This window comes from Mauremys reevesii, linkage group 1 (assembly GCF_016161935.1).
Source record: "Mauremys reevesii isolate NIE-2019 linkage group 1, ASM1616193v1, whole genome shotgun sequence".
NCBI lineage: Eukaryota > Metazoa > Chordata > Testudines > Geoemydidae > Mauremys > Mauremys reevesii.
Window position 1 is genome coordinate 111,669,049 of NC_052623.1, and position 25,909 is coordinate 111,694,957.

The 25,909-nt window shown below is 40.6% G+C and overlaps 1 protein-coding gene across 7 annotated transcripts in view; it reads left to right on the top strand.

Annotated features, from left to right (window-relative positions):
- Positions 1 to 25,909, top strand: part of NAXD (NAD(P)HX dehydratase) — a 72,998-nt gene that overhangs the window by 33,363 nt on the left and 13,726 nt on the right. For 6 of the 7 annotated variants that reach the window (XM_039534694.1, XM_039534675.1, XM_039534667.1 and 3 more), the window contains 4 exons: positions 10,384 to 10,492; positions 18,322 to 18,372; positions 18,456 to 18,560; positions 18,924 to 19,044. In XM_039534694.1, coding sequence (XP_039390628.1) covers positions 10,384 to 10,492; positions 18,322 to 18,372; positions 18,456 to 18,560; positions 18,924 to 19,044 — 386 coding nt within the window. Of the gene's footprint in view, positions 1 to 10,383; positions 10,493 to 18,321; positions 18,373 to 18,455; positions 18,561 to 18,923; positions 19,045 to 23,325; positions 23,446 to 25,909 lie in introns of all 7 variants that reach the window. The other variant, XR_005597569.1, reaches the window with a different exon arrangement.

Consider the following 25,909-nt stretch of genomic DNA (forward strand, 5'->3'; position numbering starts at 1 on the left):
ACTACCACTGCGCTTGTCACAGCATTACAGGGTGAGTGGGAGCCCAGGCTGGTGGGTCGGGGGGCTCAGTGATACCCAAGTTCCAGTTGGCACCCCAGGGGGAACCCGTCACAGGTGGATTAACTACAACAATGGGAGAAGCTCTCCCATTGGCATAGTAGCATTTTCGCTGAAGTGCTGCAGCTGCACTGATGTAGCATTGTAAATATAGACCTGCCCTTAGAGTGCACTGCTAATGAGCAAGACTTGGAAAACATTCTACAGTGATGAGTGAAATTATTGATTGGGTGACTGCACCTTTGCTTGCCAGTGCTCTGCATCCTCCCAAAACACCAGGCCTCCATTTGGTCAGATGCAGAACTCTGGTTCAAAAGAATGCCTAGAACAAATTTCAGGTGCAGCAAGTCTTGCCACGCTCTTGCCTATGAGTTTATAGCTGTATTTTTCTATTGCCATCCACAGTTCCTAGATACTCACTGCAGATTGTGTCTCGTACGTGTTTTGGGCATAGAAAGAAACAAGAATAACAAGCACATAAGATGCTGACAAATACACCTATTCATACTTGCATGAGAAAATAAAATGTAGGTCATCCCGGAGAGGGAGAGCAGGGAAGAAAGACAATAAAGCTCTCACATTTGTCTTCCAGCAAAACTACTGTCTTCTCAGCAGCTGGTGGGGGAGAGAGAGTTAAGCCATATATCCCTTTTCCCTTCTGCCCTTTTTACCAGTAGCCAGGGGAGAACCAGGGAGATCTTTGCTGGGCCTTTCAGGAAGGTGCCTTTGGATCCCGCTATAGGGACACTTCCTCTTTCTTATTTATATCTATCATTTAATTTACTATTACTAAGGGAACCTAGTTTAAAAAAAAAAATCTGATGGCATTTCACATTGCTGCTGTTTGGCTAGCCTGAAGCTATGCAGATGATTAAAGGTTCACACCATTTGAAGAAAAGCTGCCACTTTGGTCTGCCTCAGGAATGCTTCCATTGCAGATTATCTGCAAAGCAACTATTTAGTTTATGCTCCAGATTAACAAAGTATTACTGCTTGGATTGAACCTCCAAGTGGATTTTCACCATGAGATTTTCATTCCCACGATAGGGGAATCCAAACACTTGCCCAGTCACCCCACTCAAAAGCTTTTATTTGGGGACATCCCTAATTTTCATGTGGTCAGTTTTTGCATTGGATTGTTAATCCTTTTTGCATTCTCAAATGTTGTGTGTTGGCAGGGGCGGCTCTATGTTTTTTTGCTGCCCCAAGCACGGCAATCAGGCAGCCTTCAGCAGCACGCCTGCAGGCGGTCTGCTGGTCACGCGGATTCAGCGGCATTTCTGTGGGTGATCTGCCGCCGGTTCTGCGCCTTCGGGGTACCCACTGCCAAATTACCGCAGAAGCTGCGGGGCCGGTGGACCTCCCGCAGGCATGCCGACGAAGGCTGCCTGACTGCTGCCCTCACGGCGACCGGCATGCTGCCACTCGTGGCTTGCCGCCCCAGGCACGCGCTTGCTGCTGTTGGACTTATAAGAGATTCCTGGCTCCTCTTTATATTGTTAATGCTATTCCTTTGGGACATTCCTAGAGCTGCTTGCGCTTCAGGAGTAGGAGTCCTGCAGAGGTAATATCTGTTGGATAAGAGAAAATTTGTTTATCTCATAACTCTGCTTCTCTGAAGATCTCATCTTTTTATGATTCTTGCTCTCCTGACCAGTTCCCCTCAGAGTCTGATGGTTGAAGGGGGTTTCTCTTGCACTTTTGTTTTTCATGTTTCCCCCTTTGAGGCACATTTTTGAATGTCTTCTCTCTGGGAGCTGAAGCTAGTGATCAGTTGAAGTGCTGACTGGAATGCAATTACATTCCTTAGGTAGCAATTACATTCCTTAGGGCAGAGGTTCTCAACCTTTCCAGACTACTGTACCCCTTTCAGGAGTTTGATTTGCCTTGCACACGCCAAGTTTCACCTCACTTAAAAAATACTTGCTTACAAAATCAGAGATGAAAATAAGTGTCACAGCCACACTGTTACTGAAAAATTGCTGACTTTATCGCTTTTATTATATAATTATAAAACAAATCAATTGGAGTATAAATATTGTACTTGTATTTCAGTGTGATACTTGAGCCTGTTTTTCACTTGTGAGCCTTGTAATTCTGGGAGACAGTGAAGCGACAGCAATAACTATATTTTTTTCTCCACATTGAGTCTATTCCGACTCTCAGGACCGGTGTTAGGAGGTAGCAAGCAGGGCAATTACCTGGGCCCCCCCACTAGATGGGGGGGCCCCATGAAGCTAAATGGCTGAGGCTTCAGATTCAGTCCTGGGTGGTGGGGCTTGGGCTTCAGTTTTCTGCTCTAGGCCCCAGCGAGTCTTAAGGCTGGCCCTGATGACCCTATAAAGACAAACTCGCGACCCACAATTTTGAGAACCGCTGGGATAGTGTATGGAGCAGCATAAACAAGTTGTTGTCTATATGAAGTCTTAGTTTGTACTGAGTTTGCTAGTGCTTTCTATATAGCCTGTTTTAAAACTAGGCAGATATCTAGATGAGTTAATGTACCCCCAGAGGTCCACATAGCCTTGGTTGAGAACCAGTGATTTAGGGGGTCAGCACAGTGACCAGTAAGGGGTGGGACTCTGGGAGTGTCTAGTTTTTACTTTGGTTGAGAATCTGCAAGATTGTATCTTCAGCGAAACAAGGTTATGTGTTGGGTAATTACTCCATGTTGGTTACAATAACAGTGTTACATCTGTAATTGGTGTGGGTGTGTGTGTGTGTGTGGTGTAGACTATAAGATGGCAATTTTATGATTTATGTATTCAGAACTACTATGCAATATAAGCAATCCATAACTCTCTTTTGCTGTGCAATCATAGGTGTTCTGAACACCAGAGAGATCCTGAAATGAAGTGGGTTTGATGCTACTCTAGGAAGTACTTGTTCTGATTCCCTTATTTAAAAAAATAACCACCCAGCAATCATTTTCAGCAGCTCTTTGTCAGTGATTTTGTGATATTATTATTATTGCTGCTTCTAATCTCTGGGCCTTTCTGACAGTCTGCTTTGTGTTCTTTCTTGATGTGAAATTGCAAAGAAGTGTTACATGAAAGTTAATGTTTGTAAAATGCTTTAAAGATGAAAAGCAGTACAGATATGCTAAATATTACCACCAAAGGCAAAATAAGCAGGATTGGACTTTGTATTTCTCAAGAAATGGTTGTGTTGAGTGTGTATCATTGATTGAGCTGCAGAAACAAAACTTTCAAGCTTGAAAATAAAAAAAATAGTGAATTTTCTGCTATGAGGTTATTTTCATGAACTGTCCAAAAAGCGACATAGTCATGCAACTACTGGTGACTTGGATTCAGCTATTAACCTAAATGTAACAAACCTCTTTTACTTATTAAATGCATTTGGCCTTTCCTAGCCAAATTCATTTTAAAGCCATGCTTTACAAAGCTTCTCTTTTAGCATGGAGTAAAATCTTGTTACATTACTTTTCTCTTCTGCATTCTACAACTTAAATGTTATTTAATAAATGAATAAAACAGTGGCCCACATTACTTTTTTTCCAGAAATGGTACCTTTATTAGAATTTGGGTTACTGGAGGCTTTTCACATACTCGACTGCATGTAAAAATGAACAAAATTTGAATAAAGCTTTATAAGCTCAAGACTTCCAGTAGCACATTTCTACTTGCCTTTAATGTTTTTCCTATAGTTTCTATATCAGATTAGAGAGAAGACAGAAAATATCTATTTGGAGACTGTTTTATTACTGTTCTTTGTGGTTTAAAGGAGACAAACTTTAATTAGAAACTGGGTGTCAGTACACTAAGCAAGGAAACTATTGCAGGGACACAAATTTTTATCAGATGGGGGTTTGGCTCATTTACCTATGCAGTGGTTCATCACTTCTGCACAGCAGCCCTATTTTTGACAGAACCCTTTTGGAGTGTCAGCACAAAGTGCCTTTTGGGAGCTCGTACTAGTGCATTCTGGGATTCCTGAAGCAGCTCTTGCTAGTCAGAGGGGCTTTTGGCTAACTTCCAAATGAGACACTGCATCATGGAATGGGTTTAAGAGAACTGGTTGAGCTCCTGTAGATGCAAATGCTTTTGACTCCTGCCTCACATTTGAAGAAATCATTGTTAGTGCACTAGTTCTGACAGACCTAAGCTAAATGTTTGCTCCCAAGTGTTATGACCAACCGTTATAACTGATGCTTCTAAAACACCTAAGATGACTGTTATCTGTAAACACGAAGCTTTTGTACAAGTGCAAATTCAAGATTTTCCAAGTAATAGTATCTTGGAACACTTCTTTTGCTTAATGTATGGAGGGATTGCTGCTCATTCCTTTGTTATAATGTAGTTTTGCTAATGCCATTTAAAAAAAGAAAAGGCAAAACAAAGTCGTCCTTCCATAGTGTCTTACTACCTCTAACCTAACTCCAAGGAGTATTGTGAGGATTAATTAGGATGTGAGTGAAGTGCATGGAAAATATTAAGGCTTGTTGACCAGAACAGGGTTGCCCAAAGGTTTTTGGGGCCCTGGGGCAAAATCTGAAACTGAGGCCCCACCCACACCCTTCCAAAAAAAATTTCTACTCAGGGAGGCCCGGAGAGAGACTGTGGAGGGTGATCTTGCCCCTCTCTTGCCCTGCAGCTCTGGCTCCCATCCCACAGGGTTGCAGCACCACTCAGATTTGGCACTCCATCATGACAGACAGGCCACAGTGTCAAATTCCAGTGAGTGGTATTGTGACATGGTATACAGGGTTGCAGCACCACTTAAGTTTTGGGGGCCCAGGGCAAACTGCTCTCCATCCCCAGAAGCCCTAGACCAGAATAGCCGTTGCAGGGAAAGCTATTCTGCAACTGATTAGAGTTTGCACTGGTTATTCTATACAGCTTACAGAAGTATTACTACTGGATAATATCACTAGTTGAATAGTTTGATTTTTCTGTTAATTGACAGGGAAGAGGGAGGAGAGTGGCCATAACTGAACTGTAATGCTTAAACGGCCGAGAAACAGTAGATTATAACTTTGCCGTGTTAGAACAATGAACAGTGGTACTCATTCCAAGCAGGGTGTGGTGTATGCCTAAAACATGTAACAGTTTGAGCTCATTATTCTCTAATTACAGTTTTTCAAAGGTTCCAGTAACGAGCAAATATCAGTTACCATTAAGTATGTGACTTAACATTCAAAAGTCAGAATAGTTACTAATAGCTTAATGTCTGGGTGCTAACTTGACCCCTTTAAAAGAGGTGGAAAGGGCACACACAAAGAATTACTTTTTGTAATTTCAGTTGGTTTTAAAATATACCAGCTTTTGGTATCAGAGTACGCTTACTGAGAGGGAGGAGCTAAATTCCTTCTGCCATTATTCTGTTGCTTTCCCTTCCACCAGCAAGTAGGGAAACCTGCTGCCCCCTTTTCCCTCTCTCCACAGCCACCCAAACAGGATCTGAGTAATGTACATTCTTCATGTGTCTTTGCATCTTCCCACTCGTGGGGATGAGCTGGTGAGTGCAGCCCAGATGGTTGCACCTTCTTACAGCAGTGCTTGTTGGTGTGCTGAAGTGTCCCTCCCACCCCTGCCCTCTGTGCTCATGAGTATTCTGAAAGTGAGCCTATAAAAAGCAGGGTGGGCTGGCACCCCTCCTGCCTCAGTTCCTTCCAGCCACAGCAGCAGCCAGACCTCGACCTTTCCAGACCCATCTGATCTGGGTCCTTCACTAGTGGATTCAGTGCCTTATATTTAGCCAGTTTTAGTTTTAAGGATGGTTAATTAGCTGGTTATTTTTAATTTTCTGTAACAGTTTTTATTTCTTAGGATAGGCTAGTTAATTCCTACTTTTGGTTCCAACCACCAGATCTGAAAACAAGAAGACCAGGCGTCAAGAGGTGTACCTGTTGGCCAACAGTCTTCTTAGTGTCAGATACCCATACCAGATGCCTGTTGTTCCTCAGAGAGGGTCCCTCTTCTTCGAGCTGCTCAATTTGCAGCACTTTTAACTGCTGGGCTCACAAGAAATGCCAGAACATGCTGCAGGCCTCATTACTGCAAAAATCTCTGGTTGCAAAAACTCCTCGATCTGACCCATTTAAAGGGTCTGAACATAACAATAAGAGAGTTGCTCTTGTTACCTTGAGGTCTAAGGAAATTGAGAGCACTATACCAAAGGTTCCAATCTCTGCCCCAGGATCAGAATTCAAGACTTCAGTGGGAACTGATTCCAGACCATTGGATCTGACCTCAAAGCGCTCAGAGGATCCCTTTGTTAGCCTCTGAATTCAGAGGCAAACCACAGGAGAAACCTTCAGATCCATCTAACTCAATTCTAAGGTGAACTCCGCAGAATAAGAAGGCTTCTATAAGCAGAGCCAGATCTCATTCAGGGGAATCCTCAGATTCGCATCCAAACACTGCAGATCCTAAATGAAACAAAAATCTGGCATGGGATAAATCTGACGTTAAGAGCCATATTAAGAACATAAGAACGGCCATACTGGGTCAGACCAAAGGTCCATCTAGCCCAGTATCCTGTCTACTGACAGTGGCCAATGCCAGGTGCCCCAGAGGGAGTGAACCTAACCGGTAAAGATCAAGTGATCTCTCTCCTGCCATCCATCTACCCCCTTTGACAAACAGAGGCTAGGGACACCATTCCTTACCTATTCTGGCTAATAGCCATTGATGGACTTAACCTCCATGTATTTGTCTAGTTCTCTTTTAAACCCTGTTATAGTCCTAACCTACATAAACCTCCTCAGGCAAGGAGTTCCACAGGTTGACTGTGCACTTTGTGAAGAAGAACTTCCTTTTATTTGTTTTAAACCTGCTGCCCATTAATTTCATTTGGTTGCCCCTAGTTCTTATATTATGGGAACAAGTAAATAACTCTTCCTTATTCACTTTCCCACACCACTCATGATTGTATGTACCTCTATCATATCCCCCTTAGTCTCCTCTTTTCCAAGCTGAAAAGTTCTAGCCTCTTTAATCTCTCCTTATATGGGACCTGTTCCAAACCCCTAATAATTTTAGTTGCCCTTTTCTGAACTTTTTCTAATGGCAGTATATCTATATTTGAGATGAGACCACATCTGTTCACAGTATTCAAGATGTGGGCGTACCATCGATTTATATAAGGGCAATAAGATATTCTCCGTCTTATTCTCTATCTCTTTTTAAACGATTCCTAACATCGTGTTTGCTTTTTTGACTGCCGCTGCACATTGTGTGGACATCTTCAGAGAAATATCCACGATGACTCCAAGATCTCTTTCCTGATTAGTTGTAGCTAAATTAGCCCCCATCATATTGTACATATAGTTGGGGTTATTTTTACCAATGTGCATTACTTTAAATTTATCCACGTTAAATTTTATGTTCTGATTTCTAAGATTGTATTGGGTCTGAAAAGATCCAGCAGTAGGTTCTGCATCTCCCAGCCACGCTGTATCAGCCCTCACAGTGGTATTGCAAGTGCAATGTATGGTTCTGCAGTTGGACCTTTTGTCACATCTACAATGAGACAATGTTGTTTCATCTCCCAAAGGGAAAGCAGAAAAGAGGAAGAATCCTGTTCGTTCTTCTGCTCCAATCTTTTCACCAGAGAAAAGAAGGCTCTCCAAGGGTGTATATAGGCCTCTCCTTGTGACCAAAGGCTTATTAAATTCTGCCCTTCTGTTGAGTTACCTCCTGACCCCCTATTATTGCACCTGACTGCATAGCCAATAGGGCTCTAATGTACCTTGAGAAATCTTGCACATCAGAAGTATGTCAAGCATTGATTAACTCTAGAAAGCAGTTTACTAGAAGGTGTTATCTCAAGTGGAATAAGTTTGTGAAATGGGCAAGCAAGAAATATGTATCCATCAGTAGCAGCAATTCAGTCTACTCTTGAATTCTTTAATTAAATCATTCGGGATTTTCTATATTCTCCTTTGAAAGTTCACCTAACAGCTCTAGCTGTCCGTAATGTGTTGGTAGATAAATCAATCTTTGCTCATAAAACATTTAAGGAATTTATGAAGAGACTTGTCAGTATGTATCCATGTATAAAAGTTTCAGTCCCCATCCTGGGATCTTCAATTAGTCCTTACTCAGACTTCCTTTGAGGCCATGGCAGAGTGTTCTTTGTTCTACTTGTCTATCAAAAAGTCTTTTGTCATAGCCGTGACATCAGCTAGACAAATGAGTGGATTAGATGCTTGCCTGGTGTATCCTTCATTCACTGTCTTCCAGAGGATACAGTGGTGCATTGCTCTAATCCTAGTTTCCTTCCCTGGGTGGTGTGAGACTTTCATCTTAATCAAACAATTAATTATCCAGTGTCTTTTCCCTAGACCTCGTACTCATCTAGACAAGACAGAGCTGCATACTTTGGATGCTAAAAGGCTTAGTGTCTTAACAGTGTCTTCATTTCATATGCTGATAACTGTATGGGGCACACTGGCTCTTCATAGATGCTACCTAGTTGGGTTAGGCAGTGCAAGCAGGAGCGCTATGAACTAGTATCCATTCCATCCCTCTTGGGGGTTAGATTACACCCTACTAGAGCAATGGTAGCCTTCGTAGCACACTTGAGACATGTTCAAATTGCGAAGATCTGTCGAGCTGCAACTTGGAGCTCTGTACACTTACAAAACACTACTCCCTAGACTTAGCATCTCAATGGAATGCGCAATTTGGAAGAGCGTTACTTTGATCCCTATTCAGTTAGGACCCCAAATCATACCTTCCTTACAGGAGGTGCTGCTTATCAAACTACCTCATGAGTGGGAATATGCAGAGGATACTAAAAGAAGAAATGAAGATTAATTACCTTTTAATGAGAATTCTTTGAGAGGGGACTCTGCATTGTCACACTCCCTGCCCACCTTCTCCTCTTCCTCAGAATCTCCCTGAGTCTGAAGAGGAAATGGAAGGAACAGAGGTGGCAAGGGCGTCAAACCCCCTTTCATAGCCTCAGCCTTGGAATGTTCAAGAATGCAGAGGGGAGTGGTGGTGGGGTGCATGATGCTCTCATTTGGCATTGCTATGAGCAGGTTTTCCTGAAGTATATCCACTGTGAATATGCAGAGTCCCTCTGAAAGAACTCCATTACAGGTAAGTAACCTTCATATTCCTGTGGGAAATACAGCATGTATTGTAGGGAACAATTCTATGGGGAGAATGATAAGGTCTAAGAGATCTCTTCCATCTCTAAGGCTTTTTCCAATATAGAAAGATACACCGTTTTAACTAAATACACCTTTACCCTGATATAACACGACCTGATATAACGCGGTAAAGCAGCGCTCCAGGGGTGGGGAGGATGTGCACTCTGGTGGATCAAAGCAAGTTTGATATAACGCGGTTTCACCTATAACGCGGTAAGATTTTTTTGGCTCCCGAGGACAGAGTTTATGTGGGGGTAGAGGTGTAGATGTGAAAATCAGTCCGTTTAAACCAGTGCAAACCCATAATCCTAGATGTATTTAAACCTGTTTAACCATTTCTTAAGTTGGTAATGTATTGATACAGCTGTATTGGGGTTTGCACAAGTTGAACTAGCTCAACTGTTAAATCAGTTTAATTAAACTGCATTCTTCTAGTATACACAAGGCCTCGTGTACTAATCTAATGGGAATCTATTATTTCTCCAATGGCATTTACCTTTATACTGTCGTTTGTCATGTTCCCCATACTGGCATAGTTTAAAACTCATATCAGAATTTTGTAGAACTCCACTTGTTTGACTTTTTTTTTTTTTTTTTTACAGTAGAGGCATACAGTAATGTCAGTAAGTGAACCTTACCTTCGGAAAGGTGAAGGATAAGTAAATAGATGCATAATTTACCACAAATAATCTATTTTTCAATGGTGGCTTCTTTACAGTTTTAGCTAGTGATCTGAGGGCAGTCTGTGCTCTATATAGAATAGAGAACACCAGTCCTTTTAACTAATGGAATAGCTGGGTGTTTGAGCATAAAGATCCTGATCCCTAGAACTCCTAATTTAAGGCATTGATTGTGCAAGTAGATCCATGTGGATGGATCTGTGTGGCATCCTGTTCAAGTGAACAGGATTCCTTGTGGGATCAGAATCTGCCTGCACAGATCTAATTGCAAGACTGGGGCCTGTGTTAACTCCTTAGAGAGCCCTTGGGCTCAGGCCCAAAATTGTTCCCAAGTCTCCTCTCCCCAGTAAGATTAAAAAACAAACACTTTCAACAAAACAAAAATCTCTTTATTTCACTAGGGGGCAAAAACCTGCCTGATAGCAGTAATGTTTGGCTAACCTCAGATGTACATGGGAGACCCTAGATTTCAGATTTGATTGTGTTGAAAGTAAATGCTTTGTACTTGTTTTCTCTACTTAGTGACAGTCCTAATGCTGTTCATGAAGTGGAAAAGTGGTTGCCGCGACTGCATTCAGTTGTCATAGGACCTGGTTTAGGTAGAGATGACGTACTACTTGAGAATGCTAAGGTAATGTATACTCTAGTATTTTGCTCTACATCTTTGTTACAAGTTTGCAGCTTTTGTGCGGCTAAACGAATGTTTTTCAGTGGGATTATTGTGTAATAGGCTTAATGGAGCCATTAAAATATAGTTGGAAAGCAACATCTGTAATAGAATTACTGGCTATAAGTGAATCAAAACTGCCTTCAAATGAACTTTCTATAAACAATTTATTTTTGTTATGACTGGTAGTAGTGAAGATCTGTTGGTCACTAATAATTTAAAGAGAAAAGTTAAAACTAGGAGTTGCCTAGCCTTTGTGGTGAGAGTCATAGATCTTAGGGCTTGTCTACGTGGCAAGTTGGTGCATGGCAAGCCGCAGTGAGAATCTTCAGTGCACTAGACCGCTGCATATTAACTCACTGTATGGACTCTGCTACCACACAGTGACAATTACGAAGTACACTTGGATGTACTTCCCTTTCAAATGGGAGGCAAACTTGTACGCTGTGGATTCATCCTTTGGTTTGCTGCTAGCTTGCCATATAGACAAGCCCAAAGTCGTATTTTCACTATGAGAAACTCGGAGTGAGGCTTGAAGCTCATGCATCCAAGTGGTTATTCTTTATCACTTTAATTTTGATGCTAAATCTGTAAAAACAAAGGCCAACATTTTCTAATGCAGGTGTCTAAAGTTAAGCACCTAACTCCATATTTAGGCTCCTAACTTTAGGCACCTGTGTTAGAAAATGTTGTCCCCAACCTCCTCTTCCCCCACCCCCACCCTTTTTTTTTTAAAACAGATTCACCACCAAAATGGAAATGATCAAAAATAGTCATTGAAATGCTTAAGCTTCAACTCGCTTTAGGCACCCAGGTTTGAAAACTTTTTGCCAAGAACAATATCAGTAAGCAAATGTGTACCCACACATTGGAGGAGATGCTATTCATTATAATAAATCAACTAGAATAGGAAGTTTATATTTAAGCAATATTCTTGTTTTTTTCATATCTTGGTGAAAAGTTTAAAAAAAAAAGCATTTAAATATCTCTACACAGACAGGAACAAACTGTTACACAGTTATTGCTGTCATATGTTAACACACCAGTTAATGTTTCAGTCTAATGCCAGAAGCTGCATGTACAATACACAAAATGTTCGTGAAGCGAAATGCTGGACTAATCAGTGACTGATTGCTAAAGTTGGATTGCTAGGTTTTTCAGAGATCTTGACATCCAAACTTGGAATTTACAAAACAGTAGATTCAAGAAACACTTAACCAGAAGGTTAAAGTATCCTGAATGTGATGGAGAAAGAGAGTGATTTTGGGGATTTCTGCATTGAAACAGACTCATCTTCTGTTTATTTTTTAAAATTATTTGATGATGTATAGATGCTATATTAGTGAAAAGACACTGTGCCCCGTGTCTCCATCCTCCCAGTGTGCTAACAAGTGGGGGGTTCTCTTTATTTATAGAGCTGGTCAAAAAATCCAGTTTTATTTCTGTGGAAAAACTTAGAACAAAACAATTTTTCATTAAAAATGTTTACTTTTTTATGAGAAGTTTGTTTTTCAACAAAAAACTAAAACAAAATGATGGTAATGTTCCATTTCCATTTGAAATTTTTATTTATTTCAAATTTTTGAAAAGCAAAACAAAGTTTAGAATTTTCAATTAAAAGTCCAAAATTTGGGTGAAATTTAATGTAAAAAACAATTTGGTCTAAATATTTTGACCAGCTGATTTATTTGTATTGTAGAAGAGGCCCCTCTAGCCTTGTCTTCACTGATGAGAAAGGTGTGTGTTTTACCTCAGGGTAACTAACATATATATTCTATCCCTGAGGAAATAACAAGGTGCTATAGTTTCACCATGTGGTCAGCTAGTCAATGCCAACTTCAGGCAGGGGTATAGGGTTGACCTTGGCAAGTTTACCTGGTGGTAAAACTAAAATGTCTTGTCTTCATTGTGTTTTAACCATGGGGATAGCTCAGGCACATTAGTTACTCTGAGGTGAAATTTGCACTTTTTTTTTTTAAGCAGAGAAGACCAAGCCTATCAGGACATGGGCTCCATTCTGCTAAGCACTGTACAAAAGCACATCATCTCCAGGAGCCAAGTTTTGTGTGTGTGTTTTCTGGGTCAGTACAGGGTAGAAAGGGCCTACTTCTAATCCCCTTTTGTGTTGCTTATTTGGATTTGTTTAAATATTGTATTCACCTGAGGCTTCAGTATGTGAGTGTAGTTAGGGCAGGTGAATCCCAGTCACTTACTTAGCGAGGCCTGGTGTTTCCATCATCTCTGTGCTAGAGATAGGTGCAGTCTGTTTGCTTCAGTGGTAAATTTAACTTTAGTAACTTTTTTTTTTCTCCCTGGGGAAAAGGCAACTACAGCAATTGGCCATTTAAATTTGTATTGAAGGGTGGGGTTTTGTATATCCTTTTCTTTTACAATATTTTTGGCTAGTCTAGGCAAGCTGCCTTATGCATATAGGAATGGGATGTAGGTTTGTAATTATCCCTTGTATCTTTCTTTGACTGGCAGTGAAGATGGGAAAGAGGAGGGCTGTAAGATCTGCTCTTCTCTCATGAGTGGAAGGCTTAGGGCTCTATCCATCTGTCTTAACTCTGATCTTGTCTGTAGTGTATGAACATCTCCATAGTATATGAGTGAGCTAAGATACTAATAAATTCAGGCTTCTTATTTCTTATGTTAGGAACTATAAGGAAAGGAATAGATAAGACAGTAAATATCACAATGCCACTATATAAAGCCATGGTATGCCCACACCTTGAATACTATCTGTGGTTCTGTTAGAATCATAGAATATCAGGCTTGGAAGGGACCTCAGGAGGTTATCTAGTCCAACTTGCTGCTCAAAGCAGGACCAATCCCCACAGATTTTTGCCCCAGATCCCTAAATGGCCCCCTCCAGGATTGAATTCACAACCCTGGGTTTAGCAGGCCAATGCTCAAACCACTGAGCTATCCCTCCCCCCGGTTGCCCCATCTCAAAAAAGATACATTAGAATTGGAAAAAGTACAGAGAAGGGCAACAAAAATGATTAAGTGTATGGAACAACTTCCATATTAAGAGAAATTAAAAAGACTGGGAAATGTTGTTCATCTTGGAAAAGAGATGAGTAAGGGGAGGGGGATATGATAGAGGTCTATAAAATCATGAAGAGTGTGGAGAAAGTGAATAAGGAAGTGTTATTTACCCCTTCACATAAAACAAGAACCTGGGGTCACCCAATGAAATTAAAAGACTGCACTTGCCAGAGCCCATGTCAGAGTTGGGATGAACTCTGGTATACTTATTAACATGCCATGTAGGTTCTTTAGTTGTAATGTTTTCTCTGTAATGCTTTGTTCCTTATAAAGTATGCTTGCTTACAAAGAGTTGTTCGGTAACTTGCATTTGTAGCAATCACTCTGTTAACCATCTCTGAAGAACAGAACATAAGAACGGCCGTACCGGGTCAGACCAAAGGTCCATCTAGCCCAGTATCTGTCTACCGACAGTGGCCAATGCCAGGTGCTCCAGAGGGGGTGAACCTAACAGGCAATGATCAAGTGATCTCTCTCCTGCCATCCATCTCCATCCTCTGACGAACAGAGGCTGGGGACACCATTCTTACCCATCCTAGCTAATAGCCATTTATGGACTTAGCCACCATGAATTTATCCAGTTCCCTTTTAAACATTGTTATAGTCCTAGCCTTCACAACCTCCTCAGGTAAGGAGTTCCACAAGTTGACTGTGCGCTGCTTGAAGAAGAACTTCCTTTTATTTGTTTTAAACCTGCTGCCTATTAATTTCATTTGGTGACCCCTAGTTCTTGTGTTATTGGAATAAGTAAATAACTTTTCCTTATCCACTTTCTCAACATCACTCATGATTTTATATACCTCTATCATATCCCCCCTTTGTCTTCTCTTTTCCAAGCTGAAGAGTCCTAGCCTCTTTAATCTTTCCTCATATGGGACCCTCTCCAAACCCCTAATCATTTTAGTTGCCCTTTTCTGAACCTTTTCTAGTGCAAGAATATATTTTTTGAGGTGAGGAGACCACATCTGTACACAGTATTCGAGATGTGGGCATACCATGGATTTATATAAGGGCAATAATATATTCTCAGTCTTATTCTCTATCCCCTTTTTAATGATTCCTAACATCCTGTTTGCTTTTTTGACCGCCTCTGCACACTGCGTGGACATCTTCAGAGAACTATCCATGATGACTCCAAGATCTTTTTCCTGACTCGTAGCTAAATTAGCCCCCATCATATTGTATGTATAGTTGGGGTTATTTTTTCCAATGTGCATTACTTTACATTTATCCACATTAAATTTCATTTGCCATTTTGTTGCCCAATCACGTAGTTTTGTGAGATCTTTTTGCAGTTCTTCACAATCTGCTTTGGTCTTAACTATCTTGAGTAGTTTAGTATCATCTGCAAACTTTGCCACCTCACTGTTTACCCCTTTCTCCAGATCATTTATGAATAAGTTGAATAGAATTGGTCCTAGGACTGACCCTTGGGGAACACCACTAGTTACCCCTCTCCATTCTGAGAATTTACCATAAATTCCTACCCTTTGTTCCTTGTCCTTTTAACCAGTTCTCAATCCATGAGAAAGAAGAAGAGAAGCAGGTGTCCTAGGACAACCTGACTGGGAATGACACAGTAAAGGAAAGGCAGCTGTTCAGCCTGGGAATATCCTGGTCAGAAGGGAGAGAGACCCAAAAGAGGCAACAGCTGGGGAGCTGGAAGCCAAGAGTTGTTGCCCTTGCTGAACTATTGAGGGAAATACAGGTGCAGTTGCCCTATACTGTGAAAGTTCTTAATTGCAGATTCCAAGCAAGTGCACTGGCAAAGGATTCTTTTTGAATTCAGAGAGAAACTTAGAGGTAGGTCTTGGCGATAATTGTTTCCTGTGCAAAAGAAAACTGGGGAGTAACTTATGTGCAGTTTCTCCAGTTTTGTTAGTTTCAGTGATTAGGTGTTTCTGCTTATTTAATTTTTCCCAAATCATTTTAAGATTTCCTTTTTCCTCTGCCAAAGACCATTCTCCTTCCCCACCCCTTTAAACTACCAGGGTGATGGTAAACTTTTTAATGCATTCTGTTCATGTTAAAATTTAATCTCTTAACTAGCTTTCAGTTGAATTGTATTAATACGTTCATATACAGAAGGGCAAATATTTTCATAAAATTGATGCCTCTGTTACCCAGGATTTTCAGACCCCCCAGCACGAGTAACTTAACTTTTTCACTCCAGATGGTATTAGGAATAAATCAATGGGAACACAGCAATTCTGTCTGATAAAAGATTAATGCAAGTAAGCATGCTCAATCTAAAACTTCAGTTTATTTGATTTAAGCGCACACAGAGTTAAGCAATAGTTTTAGAACATCCCAGATACTTACCTAACATCTGGAACGATAGTGAATAATTAACAGCTGGTTTACAGTGACTAGTTGCTCACTCGCTGGGTGGGAGAAGAGGTGTCAGGAAAAAATCTTTCAAGGTGTCTTCAGAGAACTGCTCCAAATTACACTCTATTATCTTCTCTTTTTATAACTAATTTTTACAAAACAAGTAAGCCAGCAGGGGGTCACTATGAGCTATCATTTCTCCTAACTTCCAATAAACCTTTAATATCAGAGGAGCCCAGACTTAAGGTCTTCCAAACACCAAGGTTTTCAGTCTCATTTGTTTACTTTTCTTTCCCCTCCTCCCATTCTGATTAACAGAAACTGCCAGCTAGTTTTGACTTTGCCTCTAAAAGCCTGCTCTCCAATTAACCCCTAACTATGTGGTGTTCTCTTTTTATTAATTAACAGTGGCTGAATGCACATAACATGGTTGCAGTTGTCTTGATAATCTGGGGTACACACCCCTCAAATCCAGGGTAACACCTAAATTGCTGACACGTGTAGAGCCCAGGCTCCGAGACCCTCCTTCCTTGTGGGGTCTCAGAGCCCAGGCTACAGCCTGAGCATGAATGTTTACATTGCAATTTTTAGCCCTGCAGCCCAAGTCCCCTGAGCCTGAGTCAAATGACCAAGGCCAGCTGTGGTCTTTTATTGCAGTGTTGATGTATCCCCGCAATCAAGCTGGGTTCATTCTTTGTGTCTTTTTAAATCTTAACCACTATTAAAGGTTCTGCAAGCCAAATCAAGCCCTTAGCACACGTGCCACTCCATAGCCTTCAGTGGGTTTGCACAAGTGTTAGTGTTGTTGGAACATAATAATTCTATTTTTGGTGCACAAGATAGAATAAAGTACTTGACTCATTCGCCATTTGTTTGCTCTACAACAGGGGTAGGCAACCTATGGCGTGGGTGCCGAAGGTGGCACACGAGCTGATTTTTAGTGGCACTCACACTGCCTGGGTCCTGGTCACCAGTCTGGGGAGTTCTGCATTTTAATTTAATTTTAAATGAAGCTTCTTAAACATTTTAAAAGCCTTATTTATTTTACATACAACAATAGTTTAGTTCTATATTATAGACTTATAGAAAGAGACCTTCTAAAAACATTAAAATGCATTACTGGCACGTGAAACCTTACATTAAAGTGAATAAATGAAGACTCGGCACACCACTTCTGAAAGGTTGCCGACCCCTGGACTAGTCCCATTTACTAGATTGAAGATTTGTATTGGGAGATATTAGAAATGCCGATTATCAACCAGAAAGCTCTATTAAAGTGCCAGATAACACAGATTTTACTATATATAGTTAGTCTGTGGAGCTCATGGCCTTGTGATATCATCTAAACTCAAGCTTAGGGTTAAAAAAATGATTAAACATTTAGATGGATAACATCCACTGTTATGCTATATGTGGGGGGAGATCTAAACCCTCAAGCGTCAGTACAAAGCAGCAGAGAGTCCTGTGGCACCTTAAAGACTAACAGAAGTATTGGAGCATAAGCTTTCGTGGGTGAATACCCACTTCATCAGATGCATGTTTATGCTCCAATACATCTGTTAGTCTTTAAGGTGCCACAGGACTCTTTGTTGCTTTTTACAGATCCAGCCTAACACGGCTACCCCTCTGATAGGCGTTAGCACGTAAGCCAACGACAAACAACATTCTAAAAGCTTTTATTAATCACTGTTGCTTTTCAGTTATATGGGGACAGAGAGACAGACAGTTCATTTTTGGATTGGTATGTACTTATTGCAAGAAATTTTGCAAATAAGTCCACCATTCCTGTTTGTTTTTAAACTCATTCTGCTAGTGTAAAATCTCCATTTTATAAGTGAAGCTGCACATCTCATGTCTGTCTTGTCACACAATGTATGTTATTAACACAGTTTTATTACAGTGTGGTTATAGTCAGAAAAGTGACTAAACTTAGCACAGTCTTGCTCAGTAGATATATTTCCTGAATGTATTTAGTCGTTGTCATCTTCCTTTTCTTTCCTGAATTTTACTTATTAGCATTGTGGAGCTGCTACAGCTATGAGAGTGTGAGTTGGATTATTTTCTCATTCACATATCAACACAAATAATATCCTAGCTTCACTTGCAGAATTCCATTGCTGCTGGTTAAATGTGAACCAGAAACAGCACAGCTTATCTTTAAGACCTCCTACTAATTTTGCATTGCTAGCGGTTAGAAGATATTTGTCTGTCTGTAAAATGCACAAATTTGATACGGAAGTGTCTTCTGTCATACTCTAACCATGTTTTTAATTCTTTCTTTGAAATGGTGATCTATATGACCAGACTTCTTAGGCAGCATTTTTTAGACTGAAATAAACCTGCTGAATTTCATTTAGATCTTTTGGGAGTTAACATACCAAGCGTCTTACAATCATTTGCATTTCTTGCAGGGTATTATAGAAAAAGCCAAGGTCAAAGGAATTCCGATTGTCATTGATGCTGTAAGTATTTTTTTTCATACCGTTTATTTGTCTGACATTTAAAAAGCTGTTAAATAAATTCTTTTTTTAATTGTCTTGTGCAGGATGGATTGTGGCTCATTTCCCAACAGCCTTCTCTTATTCAAGGTTACCAGCGAGCGATTCTTACTCCAAATTATATGGAGTTTAGCAGACTTTATGAAGCTATGGTGAGCTGCTGATTTAATTTTTTGGTGATACATAAGTATGTATTTGTTACAATATCAACGTATATTTTTTGAAAGATGAATCAAACACTTTCATATTGTTCCTTATCTATGTAAAAAGTGTCCTGGGGATAAGTAAATCTGCATGTGATGGTTGTCATGACAACACTGGATCATTGCTTGGCACATCTTTAAAGCAAGCAAAAAAGAGAGACGCTTTTGAAACAATTTTCTTTTTTGGATGAATAGAAAGAATATAAATAGTATAGAAATATTGAATAACTAATCTTTTTTCATAGACTTAAATTGTTTTGTTTTGCATTAATGATAAAATGAGTAATTCTGTGTGGAATTCTTGTATTGTAGCTTAGAGATCCTGTGGATAGCAATGATCACCATGGATGTGTGTTACGGCTCAGTCAAGCCATGGGGAATTTGACAATTGTTCAGAAAGGAGAAAGAGATCTTATTTCAGATGGAGAAAAAGGTAAATGAAGTCTGCAGCTGTATGATTATTTTTGTTTTTTAGTGGGGTTTTTTGTTTTTGTTTTTTTAAGTTGTGGTTCATCTGTAGCTGATACATTTGATTCAAGGATTGACTGATACATTTTTGCACAGCACTTTAGATGTCTTTTGAAGCTTGATGCTTAAAAAAGCTGGTGTGATTTTTAGTGGCTTTGATGTGCAAGTCTTTTTAACTTCCCTGTTCCCCTCTTTAAAATGGGCATAATACTTATCTACGTCACATTGGTGTTGAGAAGCTTAATTTTTTTTGTGAAGTTCTTTAAAATCCTGAGATGAAAGGAGTGCAATTATAAGTTCAATGTATTAACAAACTAGTTCCAGATGTATTTACTCAAGGGAAACTTAGTTGTTTCACTAGGTATTGATGTGACTGAGGAATGAAGATGTGTTGAATGGCTCCATCAACTGCTTGATCACCTGATATTATCTATCCTCTTATATAGGTCTGCGAACTCTTTATCAACAACCCTACGGGCAGTGATATACATCACTCATATCTATTAGACTTACTGTACCTGCCACATACTTTAGACTTAGCAATATTTTTGCTAAATTCTTTGTAGATAACAATTGCCCCCTTTAAAACTTCTATTTTAAAAAGTTGTTAAATTTACTACTTAGCAGTTTAAAAAAAGGAGTTGTTTTCTTGATGCCAAGATTTTCCAGTAATCAACAGAAAATTAATTCAAACAATGCTATAATGCCCGCGTGACTGTGTGACCATGGTTTACATAACAAACAAGAGATAGCTGAGGTTTACCAGGAGCTGATATGAACTACCAATCTCTGACAAGCATATATGCCACTTTAACAGTTATTTTATATATACACTGTCAAAGTCAGAATATCCTGACTCCCAGTGTATGGCTGTCCCGTGGGTGTGCTGTTAGTTGCCAACAGTGTTTAGAGCAATGTAGGATTTTTGCAATATTTGTTTTTCTTCACTGCTTCCTTATTACATACAGGTGTTTTCCTGGATGGTGGAAAGTGGGGGAATAGCTCTCTGTTCTCCTTTTGAAAATTGCCCATGCAGCTTCCCACTCCTTGGATAAGTGCATCCTCAGAATGTTCTAGAAGATTGGGCCACTCAGCTTCCTCCCCCCCCCCCAAGATTCAGAGGCCATAAAAGAGGGAGTGCCCCAACTGTTCTCCAGTGCCTTTTGACCACCAGGTGTGCAATGAGCTCAGAGCAGATGTGGTATTTCCTAATTGTTTCTCTTCCCCTCCCCCCCCCCCCCGCCCAACTCTATTGAGTACTATTTTTTCACAGTTGTATAGCCATTCATTTTCTTTTTCATTTTAAAAAACAACTTTTTTCAATTGCCAGGCCATTACATGTGTTGTCGGAGGCCCAGCTGTGTTAGGTTGCTTCCCTTACTTGTTTATATTGGTCCCATCGGACCATATAGTCAATATTTTCCCTGTCTTGGGTCCTTTGACATCTCAGGCAGCGTTATTGATGTTGCTAAGAAAGCAGTCTTCAGGGATATGACATCTGTTACAAACGTCCACGTTTGTTTGTCTATCATGCCTGGGAAGAGGTTATAAGCAATACAAGTATTCAGTTTGCAAAGTCCATCTCAGACTCCTGTTGACAAAGAGGTTCTTTGGACTCAGCCAATTGAGTCTGGGGACTTCTGGCAATGTTAAGAGGCATCTTGATGCCGCAGAACCAGAGGGGGGGGGAGGGCAAGAGACCCCAGGGCCCCCCAGCCGCGCGCCGGGGGCCCCACGAGTGTTTTCGGGGCCCTTCTCGGCTCTTCCCGCCCATGCCGCCTGCAGGTCTGCCGAGCGAGCCCGACCGGATGAACCTGCCGGGACTGCTGCAGCTGCGGGGCGCCGGCTCGCTGGTCGGGCGGACTCGGCTGGACCTCCCTCCCGCATGGCGGCAGGCGGAACCGAACCACCACCGCGGCCCGGCCGCCGGCGCGAAGACCCCCAGGCGCTTGGCGCTTGGCGGGGGAGAGAGCCCTCGGCGGGCCCCCCGCCGCCGAAGACCCCGGGCCCCCGGAATTCTCTGGGCGGCCCTGCGCAGAACTGCTTCTCAAAATTGCATTGAGAGAGGAGGCACTGCTTGCTGCTTTTGTGCTGCAGCTAAGGACCAATAAGTCTTTACTTGTGCTGCTTCATTTGTAACTGTGATCTCTTGGTCTGATGTAATTTTTTATCAGATGAGACAACACACATGACGATTCCAGTCTGGGGAAAATCCATATTGTCAGATTAGGAAAGTGTGCCCTGGGCATAATTCCATGTTCTGAAAGACTTTGTACTCCTGCTGCCTACTTTTTTTTTTTTTAAAGTTGCCATCTTCCAACAATCAATCTCTCTCTCTCTCTCTCTCCCCTCCCTCCCTCCCTCCCTCCTGCCAGTTGATGTTTATAGTTACCAGTCTGTTGTAGCTCAAGTCAATATAATGGCCAGTTAGATTGAGCACGAGTGAGGAGCTAGGCTCTTGTCAGTCATGATCCGATGCTCCGAGGCTTTACAGGACTAAACCCAGAATCCCATGGCAAAACACCCCAGCTTTATAGTTGTAAATTCCCATTTGAGTCCATGCATTTTGCAATGTCATCCTGTAATCATTAGTCCTTAAGTGGTGGTAATCTTGGGGTTTTCTGCTCTTATAATTTAATGGTTATTGTCGGGCTTCCCATTATCTTCTGTTTGTTGTCTCATCTTGGGGGGGTGGTCTGTCTCACCTTTGAGGTCGTCAATGCTGCTAATATGTTTAGCATCTGATACAGTGGATGTTTTCTGATTGTCTCCTGGTTTTTCCAAGTCTCTCACTGTTTCTTAACTATCTGGACATTTGTGATGGCTTTCACACCTTATCTTTTCCTGATGCATGCATTCCTCATTCACACAAACAATCTCTTACAGAAACCTTCAAAGGTATACAGACAGCAGTATTTTATATTCAGCAGAATTCATTGCAAATCTTATAACTAAAACAATTCACATTGGGGCTTCAGGCCCGCAACTTTCCTCTAATCCCCTTAACATAAATGCAATACAAGATCTTGTCTCTTACTTACTAAAACCTTAAAACAAAGAAATATATATTTAACTAGAGTGCCTAATTTGTAATACGTATAGGAAACCATAGTAGACATTATAACTTATCCTAAAACAAAAGGGTGACCATAATCAGTCATAAAGATTGTTCTGGTTTGTCATTCCTTTCTGCTATTCAGAAAGGGTAGCTGACCAGGATAAAATCAAATCATATATTAATTCTCATAGTACAATTATAAATTCCTGCTCCTACACTTCAGCCTACGCATTTAACACACTAATCCTTATTGTTTAAAATACTGCAGTTTCCAGACCTCATCCTTACCTCTTACACATCTAGTGAAAAAATTTAAAAACTAAATCTGAATATGGTACAGAAAAGGTAAAAAAGTTGGAATTTTGAAGATAAAGCTTCCAGGCTGCTTTGTGCTTAGTTGGTGCAGAGGAAAGCTTTGAGCATACAGCTGTCTGTAGCAGTGAAAACTATAGATTGATGAGCATTATTTTTTTATCGATTGATTACATTGGCTAATTGCATACTTCTGTTCAGATGATTGTAAAGCAAATATAGTGATCACAAGTAGCCTTGTTCTTTGGTATTTGAATCTGAGTGACAGACTAAAGAAGCTCAATCTATTTAGCTTAACATGGAGAAGGTCACAGGATGACTTGATCACAGTCTATAAGTACCTACATGGAAAGAAGATTTCTGATAGTAGGGGCCTTTAAACCTGCAGAAAAAAGCATAGTGAGGTCCAGTGACTGGAAGCTGAAGATAGACAAATTCAGAATAAAATAAGACACGTATTTTTTAACAGTAAAGGTAATTAACCATAGGACTTCATGGATTCTCAGTCACTCAATGTATTTTTAAATCAAGGCTGGATATCTTTGTAAAATATATGCTAACGCTCAAACAGAATATACGGGCTTGTTGCAGAAGCCATTTGATGCAGTTTTGTGGCCTGTTATTCAGGAGGTCAGGCTAGATTATCATAATGGTCCCTTCTGAGCTGTGAATTGTTTATTCACATACATAGTTCTCTCAGAAACCAGTAATAATTCTCTACTGTTTTTTTCTGGAGGTTGAGAGGAGTTGTAATGTTTTTAAAAGTCTCAACTTCAGGTGTGCACTGCCAATTGCCCAGTGAACATAATTGGCAAGGCTTTTAATTAAGTTTTATACACGTTTTTTTCTCTTTTCTTTTGCAATTCTACATTATAGCCTGGTCTACAGTTGTTGACTTCCTGCTCTACAAAGATGTGCCCCACCATTCTGTTGGTAGGTGATATCAGTACCATCACTGATCAGGGCAGGCGTGAGTACTCAGCTTAAGGGGAAAAGGTAAGTCAGCTTTTATTCAATATGGCACAGCTCTCTAAGGTTTTCTTTTTATTATTCTTTGGAGAACTGGGCAATAATAAAGTGTGGTTATACCGGTTTTTGTTCCTAACAAGTTTAAAATTTAGTTAGGTCCTTGAAGTGTCTGTATTTTGATTCTTTTTTTTAAAAAAAATGTTTTTCTCAAGCCCCGTATCAGTTACAGGCTTCCCTCCTCAAAGTATAGCTTGAAGAGAGACAGTCTCTGACAAGTAGCCAGCTAGCTTCTTCCCCAGGCCCTCTGCCAGTAGGTAGCAGCAGCATGCTACAGTCTCCATTTCCTCTCCTACTGCCTGGAGACATGTGTATGAGAAAGTAGGAAAGCATCAGGTGAGGGGAGTATCTTGCTATTGAACAGAGGTTAAAAAGCTACTTCCTGGCATAAGAGCCAGTCCACTGTCACTCAGGCCTTGAATTAAAGGTCTTACATCCTCCCTCTACTCCCTTTATGGCTGGATAAGTGGCTATTCAGCTACTTGTTAGAGTCCCTGTCTTGCTTGGCTGCTTTTGCAATGTCTGAGCATCCAATAGATTCATCTGCTCTCTTAATCAGAGGACAGGATGTTTGTTCCCTTTCTGCATCCCCAAGCTAGACCTGATTGAGAGATTGCAGTTCCAGTGCACTGGTTCAATATACACTCTACTGAGCACAGCCTATATTCTCCCTGGCATTATTCTACACCACCTGCCATCAGAGCAGCTCCTTAGTTCCTGCCTCCATCAAAGAAACAGAGATGACTGGAAAATTAAAATGAAATCTGACTTTTATTTTTTTATTTTTTAACTTTCAAACAATTGGTTTCTTACTCTCAAGGACCTAGCTAAATTTTAAGTGTGATTAGGGAATATAACAGTATAAACACCCTTTAAATAAAAGCCAGCTTACCTTTCCCACATCACTAGATTGATTACTCCAGCCCTAGTCATTAGCATTTATATCACTCTTCTTTTGCATGCTGGGGCATGTCACCAGGATTTCTTTGTGGACCAACCTGCAAAAGAGAACAGGTTAAAATGCTACTCGTTCAGGGCCGGTGCAACCCATTAGGCGACCTAGGTGGTCGCCTAGGGCGCTAACATTTGGGGGGGCGGCGACCGCGGCAGCCGGATCTTTGGCCGCCACGGTCGTCGGTATTTCAGGGGCGCAATTTTGGGGGTGGGAACTTCCGCCGCCTAGGACCCAAAAAAGCTGGTGGCGCTCAAGTACTCATATTAGTATTAATAGTTGCCAGATCAAATAAATGTATTTATCGGGGATTTCATTCAAAATTGAAATAACTTTCTTAAAGCTGAATCTTCCATTTAGTGAAGCAAAATGGGTCTTGATAGCTATCTGAAGTGGCCAAGTAAGATTTATGTGTGAAAACTGATGTTGTCTGAGAGAAACTTTTGGAAGAAATATAATTCTGTTTGGGGCCAGACAGTATGTGAGACCTGCACTTACAGCACCTTTCATCTGAGGATCTATGATTACTTTAAGAAGGTGGGTAAGAGGCATTATCCCCAATATGTAGATGGGGAAACAAGCACGGAGAAAGTTAAGCAACTTGCTTGACCTATTACAGACAGGAATTAGACAAGCATAGTCAGGAATATAACTCTGAATTTGTCTTGGTCTACAGCCTTGTTATACATATGTCACTTTAAATCTTTACACTAGTCGTTATCTTTACCAGTGCTACTTTAGCATTTGGTCATAGCTAGAACTTGCCCATATCTCACATTTAAAATAGGAATAAATAAAAATAAAAAAACCCTATGAACATGAATATCTAAAATTAACCTAATCATTCTGATTAACATTTTATAAATCAAGCATTGATGGCATACTATGAAGAACCTGAGTTTTGCTGTGTTGACTATTTCCATGCATTTTGATTTTTCTGATTATATCATGCTCTTAATAGCAAATGCTGTCAGTAAGACTGCTTGCTTATAACCTCCTGTTTTCACATAACTTCCTGATTTTAGGGTGAAATTATCCGTGCTTGATATTAGCAAAACTATTAAATTATTTTTGGAATTTTGGAGAACCTCCAGCCATTTTGATTTAAATGAGGAAAAAAGATTTTTTTTTCCTAAGCCTAGCATCCTCACAGGAGTCTCACTCTGGGTTTTGAGCACCCAGTGTGCAACAGAATAGGAACTCCTTCAGTTCAGAACTTTTTGGAAATGGTAGCTGGGCATGAGGGTTCCTATCTAATGTGCCCTCTTAATATCTAAGCACCTAACAACTTTTAATGTGTTTTAACCTCAATATATCTTTGTGAGGTAGGGAAATGCCCATTTTATAGATGGGAAATACAAGCACAAGAGAGACTAAGTGGTTTGCCTAGGGTCACATAGGAAGTCTATGGCAGAGCTAGGAAATGAACCAGGTCCACTGGACCAATGGAACCACTTTGCTCCTAATCTTCTCATGTCATAC